At 41.2% G+C, this 19,351-nt stretch overlaps 1 protein-coding gene across 1 annotated transcript in view; it reads left to right on the plus strand.

The window, feature by feature from the left end:
- The window catches only part of GANC (glucosidase alpha, neutral C), a 981,067-nt gene that overhangs the window by 915,021 nt on the left and 46,695 nt on the right, over positions 1 to 19,351 (plus strand). Inside the window, exon 22 of the mRNA XM_044074070.1 lies at positions 917 to 1,029. Coding sequence (XP_043930005.1) covers positions 917 to 1,029 — 113 coding nt within the window. The remainder of the gene's footprint in view (positions 1 to 916; positions 1,030 to 19,351) is intronic.

Below are 19,351 nucleotides of genomic sequence, written 5' to 3' on the forward strand. Positions count from 1 at the left end.
CCCAGTATGGCTTAGATATTTGGAAAGGGCCAAGAATGTACAGCATGGCACAGGTAGGAGAGAGTGGTATGGGCAGCAAAGTTAAAGCCCACACACATACAGCACTGTGTAGAGAGCAAGGTGAGCCCAGACAAGTACAACACAGTGTAGGAAGTAGGGGAGCAAAGTATACACAGCACAGTACTGGTAGCAAGGAAAGGCATGCACAGCATTGCATAGGGAGCAGGGAGGGACTAACCATACACAGCAGAGAGAGGAGCAGGGAGTGCCTAGGAATGCACAGTATGGCACAGGTAGCGTTGAGGTCAAGGCATGCATAGCATGGCACAGAGAGCAGGGAAGGATTAAACATACAAGCAGAGAGAGGGGGGCAGGGATGGCCTAGAAATGTACAGCATGGCACAGGTAGCAGAGAGGGCCCAGGCATGCCGTTATGGCAAAATTAATAGGGAGGCCCAGGCATGCTTAGCTCATCACATGTTGCAGGTGGGGTCTAGGTATATACAGCATGGTTAAGGAAGCACGGACATGCATGGAAGCATGCAAATAGTGTTGCAAAGAGACCAGCATTCCATGCAGGACTCACAGTTACCCAGTTTCACATAGTGGAGAAGCAACAATAAAGATTTTAAGGAGAAACTCGTGTTAGTCATGTATGATGGACGTCTCGCAACCCACTCTCTCTCATCTGAACACCAGGAATTCCCGGATAGGACTGAGATGAAGAATTGGTCAGTATGGGGGGGCTAAGTAGTCATACTTATAGCAGCCAAAGGAAAGAGAAAAAAATTGGTTTGAAGTCACATTGGTACATTTGCCTCACATTGTTCACATCTGCTTGTATATGACATTCTTTTTCAGAGGCTGACTGTTACAGCATTTAGTGATAACACTGTTTTTGTTTTTTCCTGTGTAGAATTCTGCTACAGGAGAACTGTTCTTAGATGATGGTCATTCCTTCGCATACCAGGCCAGCAACCAATTCTTGTACAGAAAGTTTCATTTTCATAATGGTGTTCTCTCTTCCAGGTAATTACAGTAGTGCCCCTTGCCTCAAATAAAATAGTTAATGACACCCCAGACTGGCTTCTGAAAGATTTGCGGCCCAATTCACAGAACATGATCACATTTATTTTGTGTATGTAAGCAGCAAAGCATGACAGAATGTGATTTGGGGTGTATTGGTCACATCCCCTAGACATTGCTCTTATAAAATATCACTTAAATTATATACTTTATTCTGAGTAAAAGTTTAAACAGAATTTGCAAAAAAGATTTTTTAAAAATGTGCTTGTTATTGAAATAGTCTTAAATGATCACCTTTCTAATTGGGTAGTTGGCATTCTAAAAATACGGAAGCATGACCAAAAGTGTATGGCATGCATTTTTGTAGGAAATTAATTTGGTGCCATAAGGTATAGGTACATTTTGATGATGCGAGATTGAGTTAGAGTTTTGTGAATTCTTTACTTAATGAATCTGATTTGTAGTTGAATTTTAAAATCCATGTATTGTTAGGAGGTAAAGTTACCTCATCAGCAGTATAGGCTGTATTATTCCCTGCTCCGCTTTTACTAACAACCATTTTGAAGGGGGCTGTAGCTCAGGGAAAAGAATTTCACCTGCAGTAGCCGCTGTTAAATTGAGTGCTTATTTGCACTAGTGTTCAAAAAACTGTCCATCATAAAGACTGACAACTTACAGCTAGCATCAGCACTCTTTTTAAATAAAATATGATCAATATTTTGTGTCCGTCATGCTGAGATATGAAACGTGTGCAACTAATTTTTTTTCTTTATTTGAGTGGTGGTTATGGGACTGGAAAAACAGCCCTTCATAAATGTGGAATAATCTGCTTCCAGTGTGGTGAGATGTAGGCCTAGGATAACTGTTCAAAATGTCTTAAAACTAACAGTTCCATAAATGTTTTTAAGTACCTTAAACTTGATTGTTAGATCTGCTTAAGTCATGGAAGGCACTGGGTAACAGAGCAGCATGGTAGAAAGGGGAGAGAAATTTTGAAGTATAGCTTAAGAGGAAGATCGTCTTTAAGTATTACAAAAGTGCTTTATTCTTCTACAATGGTAACGTTGTATGCCAACCCTTTATATATTCCCAAACATTTATACATCCTCTACTTTTCAAATTACTTTATATTACGTTCCTGTCTTGGGTTTATATTTTTGTGGTGCTGTAGCTTTCTTATTAGAAATGTTGCTTTTTCTAATTTATCAAGACAAGATGTCAGTGTTATATAATCTGAGAAAATTTTAACCATTTGTAGTTTTACTTTCAGGCCATCATCTGTTGAGCTATATAATATTAGGTCATCCACAAAAAGAAGATGCATTGTCTTTGAATGAGTCTGGTTTCTGGAAGTTAAAGCTGTAACCATATCCTAGTTTATTAAGTAAACAGCTTAATGTGTTAAGGGCCAGACAAAAAAAGCAGTGGTGACAAAGAATTACCCTTTTTGTAATCTCTGCATGCCATACTAAGATTATTCTTCTTTCTGCAGTTGTGTATTGTGAGTTTGCTTAGCAGTATATGATCCTTTGTTCCGTATGACTTTTTTATTACCTTTTTGTTCAATTTTTATGATGGTTGTAAACTCTGCCTCAATTTCAGGGTATAGTTTATAAATTGTTGGAAGGTATGTTAAGGTTATTGGTCTGACGTTCTTAGGATGACTTGCAGGTTCACTCTTAAGCAGGACTATGTTTTTTTTTCCTGTTTTTAACCAGGTTGGTTTCTACTCAGAGTGTGCATATAAGTAATTTTTAATCAAGGCTAAATCTTTATGTAAAGACAATACCATTAGCCAGAAGTTAGGTAGTGCATCTGGATCTGGGGTGTTCCAGTTAAGAACTTTTCTTAATTTTGGGTATAGCGGCTATACAGATAATATGGGAATTGTGGTTAGGGGAATGGTAGAGGGATGGTCCCTATAATGTATTGGATGCCCTGCTAACTGTTTGATTGTTTTGTGACTCATAGATTCCTAGATAAGTACTGAGCTAGCTGTCCTTGTAAGCCATTTTTTACCTAGCCCGTCTCCCTTTTTGTGCTAGAAATAACTTATCCAATTTGGTTATAGATTGGCATTACCCATCCCATGGTCAATAATTATATATTACCCCAAATGAGAATAACTAGGATTGTACCATAGATAATTTGAGGAGACCAGTGCATGGGATAAAGTATTTAGGAGTTGCGTCTGTCTGTTAATAGTAAGGTGGCAGTCCTGTGGTAAAGGTTATGTTTCCCATCCATAGATCTAAGTGGGACTTGAAAATAGACAAGGATGAACTTTGTTTATTGAGGATGGGGAGTCTGTTCTATAATAGTGGTATCCTCTGCAAAATATACTTCTCCCTCCAAACTGTTCTGTTGATGTTACATAAGAGGTGCAGATCCTTAGACTGAGTATTTCTGATGCCATTTGTCTTGCTGATGTGTAGTAAATCCATCAGTAATGGATTGGAGGATGCCTTGTATGCCTGACACAGGTTACCTCTTAACAGTCTGTAGGGTACAAAATGTAGTGTCAGGGCTTTTAGTTGTCCATAGGACATGTTGTTTATTTCTTGTATCCTTTTAATAAGGTATCTCTGTAGGCGTTCCAGTTGTTGCATGTATCTATACAGATATATGCTAAAGGGAGCATTATATGCAATGGTTGTCCTAATGAGGGCTGAGTAAAGGGAGACAGCGACAGCCATAGATTTAAACACAATCCCTTTGTTTATAAACTGTGCAATATGGAAAGACTTTCTTACAACAATAAACACATACCGGACAAAAGGATCATACCATAGATAATTTGAGGGAAACAATGCATGGGATAAAGTATTTAGGAGCTGCATCTGTCCATTAATAGTAAGGGAGCAGTCTTAAGTTCCCATATCCTAAACAACTGGGTCAACTCTTAGGGTTGTATTGTCATTGTGGTAGTTCCCTGGTGTAGATGACTTCCCATATGCAATGGGGGCTGGTGACTTCAAATCAAAGGGAAAGCTGCAAGAGACAGCTGAATGGGTGGGGCCAATACAAGAAGGGTGTGGCCAACTAGAAAGGGGCGGGACTATCTTCAAAACCACAAAAACTGGAACTTTAATTAAGTATACTGCCCTGGATGCCAAACCATCATTATGAGAGTCCAATCAAGACAAAATGAAGTGAAGAAGAAAAAAAATGTAAATGCATTGGCTACATGACATCTTATTTAATATCTAGATGGAAACAAAAAGGTTGTGAGGCATGAAAAAATAAATTACTTTTTAAGTACATTACTGTAATGCCAGTTGAAATCAAGTATAAAAAAACAAGCAGCACTCAACTCAAACCACTTCTCCTTGCACTGTAGTTCCAATTATAATTTATATTCAGCTTTATAAAAGTACCAAGTAACATGCTGAAAGTAGCAGTCTGTGATACTGATTACCCCCACTTGTAAAAATGTTTCTCATCCAAAAATGACCTGCTGCCTGACAACTATCTACTTGTTTCATGGGGAAAACATGATCAAAGTAAAAATGACCATCAAACAACAAACAAGCTCAAGATAAATTGGTTAAAGGATTATTGCACAGGTTATGGACCACACATGATAGATTGGCATTCTGTTTAATTTATGGGCAAAGCTTGCAAAGATGACTGCAAGTCTCCAACAAATGTAATGAGCTTCTGAAAATACTGTAATCCTGCCCTTTATTACAAATACTGTCTGATGCATTTCAATACCTAAGGCTTATACATTATCTAGTTATGTAAATACTCTCTGCATGACAACAACAAAAAGGCTTTCAGTGTTGATAATTCTTTAACAGTATGCTTATTAAAGCTAACTTGCATCTTACAATCTCAGACAAGCTTACCTGATGGTCATTAAAGCATTGCTACTTAAACACAGAACAACAGGTACTGCAACAACATGCATTTTCTGAATAATAAGAAGCATAAATCAACAGTATAAAAATAGGAAAGAAAACCAGAACATTCTGCAAAATCAAGAACAGATGAAAAGCCACTGTAGTACTTGTATCTACCTTGGATGGGGGGATACTTTGCAAATGTACACTGCATAACTGCTCCTTGCCTTGCATGGACACATCCAGAGTCATTACATGGGGGGAGTGGGGTACAACAAGTATGTCACAATTTGAAATGTCTCTGGCTGACGATGATGGCCCTGACACATTTGTCAGACCTCTCAACCTCAGAGCAAGAACTCTGGAAAAAGCTATAAATAGAAGTGGGGCAAAGGCCCAAAAATAAGGACAATTTTTAAATATTGCTTTTATAATCTTAGAAAGATAATAGAATAGTATAGTCTTGCATTAGTATGAATTTCTGAAGGGTATAAAATCTGAAACTCAAATGTCTGTCATTATTTTCTGACTTCAATCTTTAATAATTTGCCACTAATTTGCCAGAAAACCAGTGAAAAATGGACCAAAAATGTGATGCAAAAATATAAAATAGCCACACAATACAGCTGAGAACCTGTCAAAGAAGGGACACTTTTTAAATATTAGTACTGTTAAGCTGAGCAGCTGACAAAATAAGAGAATCTACGTACATTTCTAAAGTAAAAGTAATCTGTAACAATGATCATTACAGTTATTTATTATTTGCAAACCCTCCACATTTCTTCTAAAATTGCCATTTTGTAGAGGGATTATTAGGTGGAGAGCAACATTTTCAGCCAAAGTCAGGGATAGTTGAGAGGTTTGGATGTACCTAATTCTATAAAGCAATTTATCTGTGTATACCTCTCAGCTGTATTTAGAACACATCTAGAGCTTGTTTACTGCATTTCCTGTGTTGCACTTATTTTAAAATCGTTTTTTTTTCTTAAAACATGCATTTTACCTGTCTCTGGCCTAGCACTCAAGTGTGGGGTCATTTATTGCACTGTTCTAACTTGTTGCTACTTGTGTATCTGCTATCTTTAAACAAAACAAACAAAAAAAAAAAATCCTGCTTTTTTCCCACTTTCTGAAATTTAAAATAAGTTCAGTTACAGATTTGCTGTTCTGAACTGTTTGTAAGTTTCTTGGAGGCCATTGCTTGCTTGGGCTAAAGGGAAGTCTCTGTGTTCATCAGTGGCAGTGGTAAACACTGAACAGCCTGCCTGCCCCTGTGGGAGTGGTTACTGCCTAGAAACTGTAGTTTTATTGGCCATTTTGGGTCAATTCCAAACTCCTTGATCCCCCGTCTCTTAAAACCTTCTTTTGCGTGTTTTTGCGCATAGCGCAGCATCGGGCAGCGCCGCTTAATCAGGTTTAAACTATTCCTGGCTCCACAAAGTCTGCTCTTCACTTTTTCTCTTAGAACTGTTCCAAATCTCAAAGTAAGCACTCTATTTTCCTTCTAAAACCCAGCAGTAGCTAGGATAAGTGTCTTATAAGTAAGCACTAATAAACTAAAGCACTACACCCTCTTATACTCCCTTAAGTACTTGGCTCCCTATTGGTCCTTTTTGATCAAGTCAAAAAGTAATTCCTTATACTATTCTGGCATGTCCAAAAGTCAGTTTCAGGTTTACTCTCCAGTCCAGCTGGTGAATATGGGAATCTTGAGGCAATGTTACAACTGCCTTATGTACACAGACCACCCTCTCCTCTTCCCAGCAAGCTCAAATATATGTGAGAGATGCAACTATATAGCCAAACTGGAGGCTGAGCTCTCTCAACATAGTACTGGCACGGTCAGTCTGGAGGAGAAGGTAATCACACACACCACAAATCCAGTCTCACATAGACCTATCGCAACAGCAAACCAAACACATACACAAAAACATACTCGGAGGCTCTATATAAAAATCTGCCCAAGCAACAGAGACCTCCAAAGCAGACATCCAAGCAGCTGCTACCCTACAGTAATACCCACGTATCACATAGTTCACAAAGTCAGTGTGCCACACAGTCACAGCCCTTAAGGCTAAACAACACACCTAGTACACTTGTAATAGGGGACTCTATTGTCAGACACACTGACGTCCCTCTCAACAGGCTGAACAAGGAGAAGGTCACTGTAAGCTGCCTGTCGGGTGCCAGGATCCGCCACATAACACAAGCACTCAGGTCACTCCAAAGCAAGTAGAAATATGACTCCGTCATTGTCCATGTTGGTGTGAATGACCTGAGACGTACCTCCCTGGATTACATGAAAAGAGACATAGAGGAGCTCTCTGATCATGTTGTCCAGGCCGGTATGACCCTGACCTTGAGTAGCATCTTACCCTCACCAAGAATGATACCACAGTTTAAAGACAAAATGATCAATTTCAACAATTGGCTAAAGTATTGGTGTCACTCAAAGGGGATTCAGTGTCTGTCAGCTTGGGATGACATGCTTGACAAGCCACGTTGCTTCACTAGGGACGGCTTGCACCTGTCACCCCAGGGTTTTTGAATACTGGCCAAGGCTCTTGCCACCCCCATAGTGCCTTTTTTAGGCAAGGCTCAAAAGACAAACCCACCTCCTTAGACAACACAAGGAAAAAGAAACTAAGGGTAATGCTGCTCAACGCCAGAAGTCTAAACCTCAAGATGCATGCACTCGAGGCTCTCCTCAGTATGGAGAATATCGATATCTGTGCAGTAACAGAAACCTGGTTCAAGGCTCCCAAGAGCACCCCAGCACTACCAGGCTATACCTCATAGCATGCTTTTCAGCCCCAAAACACGGACCGAACCACAAGAGGAGGGGGAGTATCCATATTCATCAAAGATACCCATACCTCCAGGCTAGTCGCACTGCACGAAGCATCTGAGACCATCCACGTGCAACTAACAGTGGGCAAAACTGCCTTCCAGTTTGTAGCCTGCTACAGACCACTCTCCCAAACTCAGGAACCCCACTTGGCTTTCCTGAAGACACTGGAGAATATGAAGGTCTCTCCAAACACCATTATATTGGGTGACTTTAACTATCCAAACATAGACTGGAAGCACTACTCAAGCCCCAACACCCTAACCCAACAGTTCCTAGAATTTATAAACTCAGATGCTATGGAACAACTGGTCACCACTCCCACAAGAGGGGAAAACATATTGGACCTGATCATCACCAACATGGGGACTCTATGTTCCATACCAGAGGTATACCCCTCATTGGTAAGATCTGACCATAAATTAATCACTATGGACATCCATATCCTGTCCCCACCCCCAGCAAAGGAAACCACGGTCAAAAACTTCTCAAAAGCAAACTTCCCACTTCTCAAAACCGAGGTGGAATCCTTCAAAGCACTAGGGCCAGTGGAAAATACGGCCCAAACCGCAAAATCCTTTACAAACGCATTTTATGGATACCTACAGGAATGCATGGATCGTGCTATCCCAAATAAAACCAAGACACACTCCTCCAAAGGCAGGAGACCTGTCTGGTGGACCCCATCCATAAATAAGCTGTACAACAGAAGGAGGACGCTACTAGATGATAGAGCAAAATCCCTGAAAGGGAAGGCAACTCTGATCAGTACTAGCAAGAAACTACGATCCCTCATAAAATCATCTAAGGCTAGCTTCGAAAGAAAAATTGCACAAGACGCTAAAGATAATCACAAGGCTTTCTTTAGTTATGTCAGAAACCTGGGTGGAAACCCCCAGATATGCTCTGAGTTAGTGCAAAATGACAATACACTGAACCCACAGACATTGCCAACATCCTGGCAGACAGGTTCAGTGCAAACCCCCCCCCCACACCCAAATGAGCAAATGACTATCCCAACGGAGTGTAGCCTCCCTGACATCACAGATGCACAGGTGAGAGCTGCCCTCTCCAAAGCAAAAAACACAGCATCAGTGGGACCGGACGGTGTCCCGGGCTGCGTTTTACATGAGCTCCAAGAAGAACTGAATCCTCACTTAAAATCACTGTTCAGTCACAGCCTTACAACAGGATATGTACCCAAACAATGGCGTACAGCAACAGTGGTCCCACACCATAAAGGTGGTGCCACAACGGACCCTGGAAACTATCGCCCTATAAGCCTAACTAGCCTGGTCTGCAAAGCTGTGGAGCGTATCATCATGGAACTCATAAAGACATTGGGAACCTCCAAATACTGGATCCTACCCAATTCGGCTTTGTTAGGGGCAGATCTTGCCTCTTGAACCTGGTCAATTTCTTTGAAGCAGTCACCAAAGCCATAGACGAAGGGAAGGTAGTCCACACAGCCTACCTTGATCTTGCAAAAGCCTTCGACACAATACCCCACTCGGGCATCATAAATAAGCTCACCAGCTTAAATATCAACCCCTATGTCACAAGATGGGTTGCAAACTGGCTTAGGGATAGAACCCACATGGTCAGAATTGCAGGTGCCATGTCAGACTCTAAACCAGTTGCAAGTTGCATCCCACAAGGCTCAGTCTTGGGACCTCTCTTGTTCGGTATATATTTCTCTGAGGTACAGGCTAACACAGGAGGACTATGGCTGACAAAGTTTGCAGATGACTGCAAACTGGGGGCCATAATCAACTCGCCGGCTGACACAAGCATCCTCCAAAAAGGTCTCACAGAGACGGATAACTGGGGCCAGAGCCATGGCCTAAATCTAAATGCCAAAAAGTGCATAGTCATCCCCTTTGGGAAGAACAAAGTGCCCACAAATTACCAAATAGGTGGTAATCCATTAAGTACGGAAGAAGTAATTAGGGATTTGGGGACCCAAGTAGATTGCAGTCTCTCCTTTGACAATCACATTGCCAAAGTGGTTAGAAAGACATTCTATATAGCTCACCTTATCACGAAGGGGTTCACATCTAGATCAAGAGAGGTCATTGTGCCCCTCTACTCATCACTCATCAGGCCCATAATTGAATACAATGCCCCATTTGGGATGTACCTTACCCGACACCTGCTACAACTAGAAAGACCCAAAAATTACCTCACCAAGAGGATCAAGGGACTCAAACAGATGCCCTACGCAGTTAGGCTAAAGAAACTCCAGCTCTACTCAGTTGCTTACCGCCTACTCAGAGGCGATCTGTGCCTGACGTATAAAGCCATGTCCAACCCAGAATTAATGGACATGCTCCACCTCAAGAAATCCAAATCCATCAGAACTACATGCTCCAGTGACTTCACAGAAATAAATAGAACATGCTGGAGGGACAGATTCATATCCCAGAGGCTCCCCTCACTCTGGAACAAAATCTCAATCCATGTCAGACAGAGCCCCTCAATGACCCTCTTCAAGAAGAATCTTGACGTTTGGATGGGAGATCGTAAATTTACCCCTGGGATCTCTTCTGTGTTACTGCTAGACAGAGGCACAGTAAACTTAACCTTAAATGGGCTATCTTCTGTGACCTACTATACAGAGGCACAGTCATCTAATCTAAGAAGGGTGGCGAAAGCCAAACACACTCTGGCTAGGCTTGTAAATGCCCTAGGGCAGATAGCCTAGTATCAGCCTATGAGCCTCTTAACACAGGAAATCTGGACAAGGCCAAATATATTGGAGGAACAAATCATCATCATCATCTTCTTTCGGCTGTTCCCGTTAGGGGTCGCCACAGCAGATCACCTGTTTCCATTTCTTCCTGTAGTCTGCATCTTGCTCTGTCACACCAACCACCTGCATGTCCTCTCTCACCACATCCATAAACCTTATCTTAGGCCTTCCTCTTTTCCTGTTACCTGGTAACTTCAATAAACAGTACTAAAAATTGCTATTGTATAAACAGACAGTTGATAGAATAACATGTTGCTTTAACATGCATTTTTCTGAAGAGTATGAAGTCTGAAACTCAATGTCTGTCATTATTAAGTGACTTCCTTCCTAAATGATTTGCCAGAAAACCACAACTTTTATGAGGAACAAACCAAAAATAAGAAGTAAAAATCTATCCATTCTGCGAAAATCTGGGCAGTTGAGAGGTAGAGTTCAGCTGGGAGAATTGTGCGGCAGAAATCCTACACAACGGACTTACCTCCCTAGGTGTGGACAATAAGTACCCCTCCCAAAAAAAAAACAAATCTAAGAGAAGTGATTGCTTCAACCTGGCTTCATCACTTTCAGTAGCATTCAGATGCAATCAGTGAAAATATTCAGTAACAAAAAAAGTTTGTGCTTGTAGACAGTTGATTTAACTGGTTCCTAATCAAACACATCCAACCAAGAACTGGGAGGGGGCGTACCTGAGCTGATCAGATAGTCAATAAACACCTTTCTGATTATATTAAATTATATTCATTGTATAATACAGTATAGTTGTTAGATGGCGTTTTAAATTTATTGTTTTGAACATTTTTTCCAGTAAACAATGAAACAAAATGCATGCACCAATAATGACAAAACTGCCCAGTTCAGAACATTTCCATCTTAAAAGTCTACTCAAACTTCTACAACCCACCAGTATCAGTAAATATGCACAATCTCTGCAGAAGTAAAAGTCATCTAAATAATTCCACATTAAAGAGATCTGTAACTAATGAAGAGGTTGCTTTTAGCAAACAACTTTATATTTCATTGTTTCATCTACAAATAAAGTGCCTGTTGTCCTTGAGGAATAAAGTGCCTATGTTACATTAAAAAAATGATAAGCTAGTAATATTGCAATAGGGAATGGATAACAGGTTCATAGTTACTAGGTATCTCCGCCAAAGAGGATATTCTCAGGACTGCAGCATCCACCCCCTTTAAAAGTAGAACACAGTACAGCATCAGCAATGCATCTAAATACTGTGGGAGTAGAACCCACAGCTTTCTGCATCAAAAGCAAGTATTCAACCTCTTATGCTGTTAACAATGCAAGCAGACTCAGCATAAGCAGCACTAAACTTCTCTTTCCCTGAAGCTCTCAGTTGCTTGTAAAACCCATTCGACACTCAACTGTATCTCTCAACTTTGCAGCACAGGAAATCTGGAAAAAGCCAAAATTTATTGGGGGAGGGGGCAAAAGCCCAAAAACCAGCAACACATTTTAAACATTGCTTGTATAATCTTGGAAAGTAGCTAAAATAAAATGTGTTACCACCATGCATTTCACTGCCAAGTCTTGAATCCAGGACTCTGTGCACTACAATCAGAGCAACATACCACTCTGTCAAATCAGCTATTTCTTGAAAGACAGGAAGACTGAAACTTAAATGGCTATCATTTAGTGAATTCAGTTCTCACCATAGCTCTCAACCTCTTAACACAAAACACCTAGACAAAGCCAATAATGGGGGAATACAGCCCCTAACATATTCAGTGAATTCAGTTCTCACCATAGCTCTCAACCTCTTAGCACAAAAAAACTGGACAAAGCCAATAATGGGGGAATACAGCCCCAAAAATAGGGACAATTTTCAAGTATTGCTCTTATAAACATAGAAAATTGCTAGAATAAAAGCTTTTGTATTACCATGTATTTTCTGAAGAATATGAAGTCTGAAATTCAAACGCCTGTCATTATTTAGTGAATTCAGTCCTTCACTGATTACAAAAGTCCAGAAAACCACAGGATTTATGAGGAACAGAACAGAACAAAAATATGAGGCAAAAATCTGAACAGTTTTCACAAGTGGTGAAGGGTAGAGAATTCAGGCACTTGCTACCTGTAACCAAGGTACAGGGTTTGAACCCGAGTAACTCTAGCCACCAGATATATTTTTACACACACACACACACACACACACACACACACACACACACACACCTCCTTTCCCTTGCAGTGAGAGTGTACACCAGTACCTGTATATTCCCTTGCAGCAGCTTCTGAACCCAATTCCCTTGCAGCGAGAGCGCCAAATACAAATTCCCTTCCCAGGAGCCAATCAGTTGCTATCCATCCACGTATGTGACTGCAGACGTTGCAGTCTGATCCCCTTCATGCGGTTATAAACCATGTAGACTTCTGGACATCTGTACACTGTTGCCTTCTGTTCGTAATCCGGACTGGTTAAACGGCAGTCCGGATAGGAACTCGCCAAGCACACATGCGCAGTTCCGGGACTTGCAGCTAATTATTTTACAGTTCTGTTTTCTTTCATTTTATCAGCTGGGGGGGCTGTAGTCCAATAGCATGGGCCACCCCCTGCCCAAAGGATACAGTAGTGAATGTTTTTTTGGGCATTTAGCATCAAGACCATGATTTTCACATCAGTTATTCATTTGAGACAAACATTGTTGCAGGATGGCTAAATCAGTCATTTGGGGATTCAGCTTGCAGTCATCTAAAATTTAGTCAGCCAGAGCCCATAGGTATTGGCTTTTACTTCAGAAAAGTAGATGGTAAACAGGAGAGGCCCCAGCTCAGAAACCTGGGGGACTCCACCAGTATTTGGTGTCTATGTGGCAGTAACTTCCCCTATTTTAATTATCTGCATCCTATCTGTGAGCCATTTGGCAATCCTGCAAGTGACATAGGGGTTTATTCCTAGTTTATTTAGTTTTTCTAATATGCCTGAGTGGGGAATTTCTAAAGCTTTGGACAGGTCAAGGTGTGCGGTGTGTACCGGTTTTCTTTCACCCAGTGCTTTGATGACATTTTCAAAAAATCTACCAGGCTGAGTAAGCTTGACCTGCCCTTGACAAACCCAAACTAAGACAGGTCTATTCTTTTGACGTACCCTATGTCCTAATTGAGTAATTCCATGATGATTCTTTCCATGGCTGTGGGGACTGTGGAAGGTCCTCCCTTATGCAGAGGAATGACTAGCGGTTCTCCATTTGCTTGGTACAAAACCTGTATGGACGCTGAGACTGAACAGTATTGTTAGGGGTGTGACTAACTTGTGCTTCGTGCTATTTAAGTTGCATCCAGGGATGTAGATTACCTTTTGATAGCATTTTTATGACTTGATTCTGTGTGATAGTTGGAGATGAGCCAGTTTCAGGTATATCTGGAGGGAAAGACGGAGAGGAACCATTTAGCAGGGAAACCCTGTTTACACAGCATTGTTTTTATTAAATTGATTTACATTTATTTGGTGTAATTACACCAGTACTTGTTTGCTTCTACAAATTGATCACTACTCCTTAACAGCAATGCAGGCTTTTTTTCTGTTGCACATTTCTTAATAAAATATGATGCTGCTTGGCTGGAATGTTCCATTTGTGAACTAGTACCAGGTAAATGTTCAAAGTTTAGGTTATCAGGATATATAGTATATTTTATTACTCATTTGATTGCTTTTATTTTTTGACAAGGAATGCCCAACTGGGCAAGGCCCATTTTCAGCAGAGGCCAAGAGGGAAAACTTTCAGCGGCTAAAATGACATCACATTAAGCTGAGGTTAATTGACCCACAGTTCAACAAAACAGACCCATCAAAACACATTTCATTAAATCTCAGAAACATGTACTGACATGGGTCCTGTAAAGGGGAATGGAAGCTGGTCCAACACTGATGTGAGGAATCATGAATCGATGAAATGAGCTTAATAATTCTAATTTTGATGAAACAGCACTTGAGCAAATTAAAGGAACCTTAATAACACTGAATGTAACAGTGCAGTAAATAGTGCAGTAACATGGAGGACTGCAGCAACTTGACAGACCTCAGAGATTTCTAACTAAGAAAATTCAGGGTCTCCAGCACATATCTTACACAGACAGACTGAAGTCACTGTCATTGTTCTCAGTAGCATATAGACTACTTAGAGGTGACTTATGTCTGGTTTACAGGGATATCTCTGACCCAAATCTAACGGAAATACTGCATGTCTGTAAGTCAGTTAGGACTACAGTTATCCGTTCCAAGGGCCTCAGTCTAGTCTGCGACATAAACAGGACCTGCTGGAGAGACAGATGCATCACTCAGAGGCTGCCACTCCTCTGGAATAGGCTTCCAATCCATATCAAGCAGAGCACCTCCATGAACCTGTTTAAGTGCAACCTGGGCAACTGAATGGGAAACCATACATTTCTGCCGGGGATTCAGTTGCCTAGTAACATCCTATGAACTTGTGAACCTATGAGTTAAAGGAGCAGAGTACAAGATATGTAAAATATACTATGCAATAGTAGACAGTGTGTACTTTTAGACTGCAGTCTAAGAGTGATATACTGGAAGATAGCGAAACCCTGGTGGCAGCAGAAATAAACAAAAGATTTACAAACTATATACAAGCTGCCAAAATTATGGCTGTAGAAAGAGAGTAGCATCATCATCAGTTGGAACAATATGGTAAATGGAGTTCATGAGTTACAGCCTGAGTGAGGCTAGATTCATGGTCATAGAGAATGCTTCACAACACCCGTTGTAAGAGAAATAATATCAAGTTACCATATGATTTGATTCTCAAGTACAGGAAAGAGCAGAAAAAATACTTAAGAAGAACAGAACATGCAGAGTGCTCAAAGTGTTTCATAGCTAGCCGCTCAAAATAAAATAGAATGAAAATAAAGTAAGAGGCAGTATTTAGAAAGATACAGACTTTAGAGTCTTGCTAATTTATTGTATTTGACAATTATTTTCTGTCACAGCTGCTTGGCTGGTGTAGGTGGGAGTGAAGTGCTGTGGTCAGCATTTCCCTTGTTACCTGTGGAGGATGCCAAGATCTGTTAAGAAATCAAGCACATCTTTACTTTTGGCATCCAGTACCTTGTGTGTTAGTGTAGTCTTCATAGTACTACACTGTTGTTGGCTATTAGCTGAACAATCCTGTGTCACACAATAGTAGTCCATTGTGCTCCTGTGTATGCAGAGTTAGGGTCTCTGAAGTGCTATTAGAGGAAGGCATAGATGAATTGACTTTGGATGCCCTGATTCTTAAGGGTGATACCAGGTGAGATACCAGGAAAGGAGTCACTGACTAACAGCATTTTACTGTGATTAGAAAGGTCATCACCTGTAATGGCACCATGCCTGTACATCCTGGTACACAGGTTCATCTCAGTCCTTATAGACTAGTAATCTCACTAACCCTTTTGGTTACCTTTTTTTTCTAAAGTTGTGGGCATCTAGTGAACCTAGCTTCCCTGCCTATTTGCACAAAAGTTTACAGAGTTTCAGTAGCCTTTTTGGGCACCTTTTCAGTAGTGGAATAATGTCAGCTCCACTTCTGTAGATGGATAAAGCCCTGGTTGCATCTCAGTTGACCCAGATTTGAATAGTGGCTCAGGGGTCTGTTGAAGCTGGAAAGGTGGAGGAAAGGAATGACAAGGTTTAAAACTGCTGGCCTCTCTTGGGGGGGGGGGGGGGCTTATGTTCAAGAGTACACTCTCCACGGTAGAACTCCCAGGGGTGAGTGGGGAATCACATGGCAGTGCCTGGCTACAAGGAGGCAGAATCACTTGATCACATCATGAGGATGACGACTGTCCATCACAAAGGCCCACTGCATTCTAACCCCTTCAACAGTGACAGGCAAATTCAAGAGGGATCCTTAAGCAGAAAACCCTGATCTTTATTGTTGATGATGGCAGCACTTCCAGCCTACTTCCCCCTTGCCGCCAGAGAATGAATGAATGAGCCATAGGGCTTGCAATCATGTCAGTAAACCTGGGGGCGGGGGGGGGGGTAAGCTTAATGCTCTGAGGAGGAGGACTACAGAAAACAAAAAACTTTACTGTGCCAGAATCACTCTTGATTTTCTAGAAGAAAGTAATTCTGGGATAACGCTGCAGTATACACAGGAAATGTTAGAAAGTTGCATCAGTCCAGCAATACATGACCTCATTCTCAGGTCCCAAGAATATAGAATAGCTTGGGCCAAGAGGTATACTGGGTGCAGTAGCTAAAGTGCTCTCTAGTGTCTTTGTAGTGTGAATGTAGCTAGGTAATGTAGTACGTGTTATTGTAAAATAACACTGTAGGGAAGTTGATCAAATGTTGCAGATATAGAACTTCCTTGTGAGATGGTGGTGGTCTGAGTTTGGCTAGCTTCGCTGATGTCAGTGGGCCAACTGAGTGGACTTTAGACTTTAAGTAGACAGAACCTAGCTCAACTGTCTCATGGCAAAGACTGTTAGAATAGCATGCATGGGCAGAGATGCATTCCTTCCTAGTGTGTATGCATAGGATTGTGGTACAGTTGCACTAATGATACAGTATAGCTGCATCACTTAGGAAAAGTAGAGCTTAACAGCCAAAATGCCATTCAGCTGCCAACACGATCTTAATGTTAAAAGATGTGATCTGCAGTGAACTTACCTGACACTGATGGATGAAATGTCTGCTCAATGAATAAGACATATTCATGGCCTCATTTAGAAGTCAAATTGATCAATCCTAGTGGATAGGGTCAGGGAAAAAGGAGGACTCAGGGATATGACATAATCAGTGGCTGCTGTACAGGAAACAAAAAGCGACTTTTTTTTTGCACCCCCACAGGACCGAGCCCAGCAGCTCCTCTGGCTGTAAGAATTCACCACATTTGTTCTATGGTCATGGGAGCCAAGGTTTCTTGGGCAGGCGAGGGAAATATGGACCATTCATCCCTACCTGGGAATTTCCACAAGCTTAACTGGTTGTGGCACGTCTCAGATGTTAATGAGCAGGTCTGCCTTGCTGGTCTTGCTTGGCAACCTACCCTTTCTCTCATCAGAGCAGCCCATACCATGCCCCACCTCCACCGTGGCTCTTCTGATCTTAGCTACAGCTGTCCTCAGAGGGTTTCTCTCAGTTTACAGTGTGACTGCACATGACAGCACAACTTCTATAGACTTGGACTCCATGGGGTAGACAACTAGTGCTCCCACTGGGTGTCACCCCGTGTCAGCCATGTGGTATGCCAGAGCTGCCTTCCTTCCTTTTTTCTATGACAGATGGGCAGGCAGCAACTACACAATTCCTTCCTCCTCCACAAGCTCCTACAGGCACCCAGGACACTGTTTGAACTCAGGTTAAGTGCAGTGTAGTGAGAGCTGTGAAAAAAAAAATATTGTGAATTTTGGATGATCTACTTAAACATACAGCAGGATGCTAGACATTGACTTGTTAAAGCCCTGAAAACAGAACATGTGCATTGTAATGCAGTACAAAATGTATTTTTAATAGCTGCATCACACCACTTCTGAATCATCTCTAAAATAGTATAAGATATGTACAAATCAGAAAATGTCACAAGGATGTTAAATGTTATTGAAAAATAGAAAATAATCTGTGAAATGGGTGCCAAGCTGTGTGACTAATTCTTTGTTTCTGACGTTCCCTGTTTGGAGTTGTAATGACCCACTGTATCAGTACAAAGGTGCAGACTGACCAGCCTATAGCACAGGAGTGTGAGATTTGTTGCCAAAGATGGGCTTAGAAATTGCTACTTTGGCACTCTGACAAGCAATAAGTGGTCTGGGTTATAACAGCGGGTGGTCTACGTAATGCTAAATTTGGTTCCTTCAGATCCATCGTTAGCACTTGAACAGCATTCTTTCATCAACATAAGAGAGAGCCATCTAGGCAAACAAGGTCAGAAGTTGTCTGAAATTGCAGATCATCTGAACCCTTTTAGAAAGCTACTGGAGAACATGTATTTCTTATCTCAAGCATCATCTTAAATGCAATGCTCTCACCTTGGTATTACTTTAAGCTTGCACTCTTTCTTTTAGTCCTCCCTCCAAGCCTTAGATTTTCAGTCTAGAAGGCTATGTCCTCCACCCTCCCCCATGTGACACTTAGTTATTACTTTCACCTGAATGATGCACGTGTCATTGAATTTGTCTGTATATATGTATCTAGACCTATTGTCCTCGTTTCCCATCTCTGTTACAGCTGTCGTATGTCTTGCCTCATTAGATCTACCAACACGTTACAATGTGAGATTCTGCTGAAATTCTTATACCTCATTTCTTAATTTGGTGTTGCCTTGCAGTAGGTTGTGATCACCTGGCACCATTAACATAAGCACCTTCTGTACCTCAGTGATAATTTAAGGTTACTTGTAAGTAAAGTGTTATTTGATTGCCTGAATTTTTTTTTTTACTTTTACTGAGCTCTTTTTTACATTTATTCCCTTCACTCGATTTAGGCAATTTCTTTTATACTATTAATTGTGCACTTTGTTTTTTGTTTGTTTCTCCAAATGTGTAGTTTTTTTTTAGTACTGTTACAGGAATGGACACCATAATTAAATTTTACAAAATCTGTATTTTTTCATAGGTTCATAGGTAGGTACTAAGCTATCTGCCCGAGGGCATTTTTAAGCCTAGCCAGAGTGTGTCGGCTTTCGCCGCCCCATTGATTAACTGAGCCTCTGTCAGGCAGAGCTAATGAAGTGATCCCAGGGGTGTATTTTCTGTTACCCATCCACTCGTCAAGGCTTCTCTTGAAGAGTGTTAGTGAGGGGTCTGCCTAATGTAGTTAGGAATTTTGTTCCTAAGTATGGGGAGTCTCTGTGACAGGAATCTATCCCTCCAGCATGTTCTATTTATTGTTGTGGCGAGGTTTAGCTCACTAGAGCACG

The sequence above is a fragment of the Protopterus annectens genome, chromosome 6.part0 (genome assembly GCF_019279795.1).
Source record: "Protopterus annectens isolate FY-2018-M chromosome 6.part0, PAN1.0, whole genome shotgun sequence".
Taxonomy (NCBI): Eukaryota; Metazoa; Chordata; order Ceratodontiformes; family Protopteridae; genus Protopterus; species Protopterus annectens.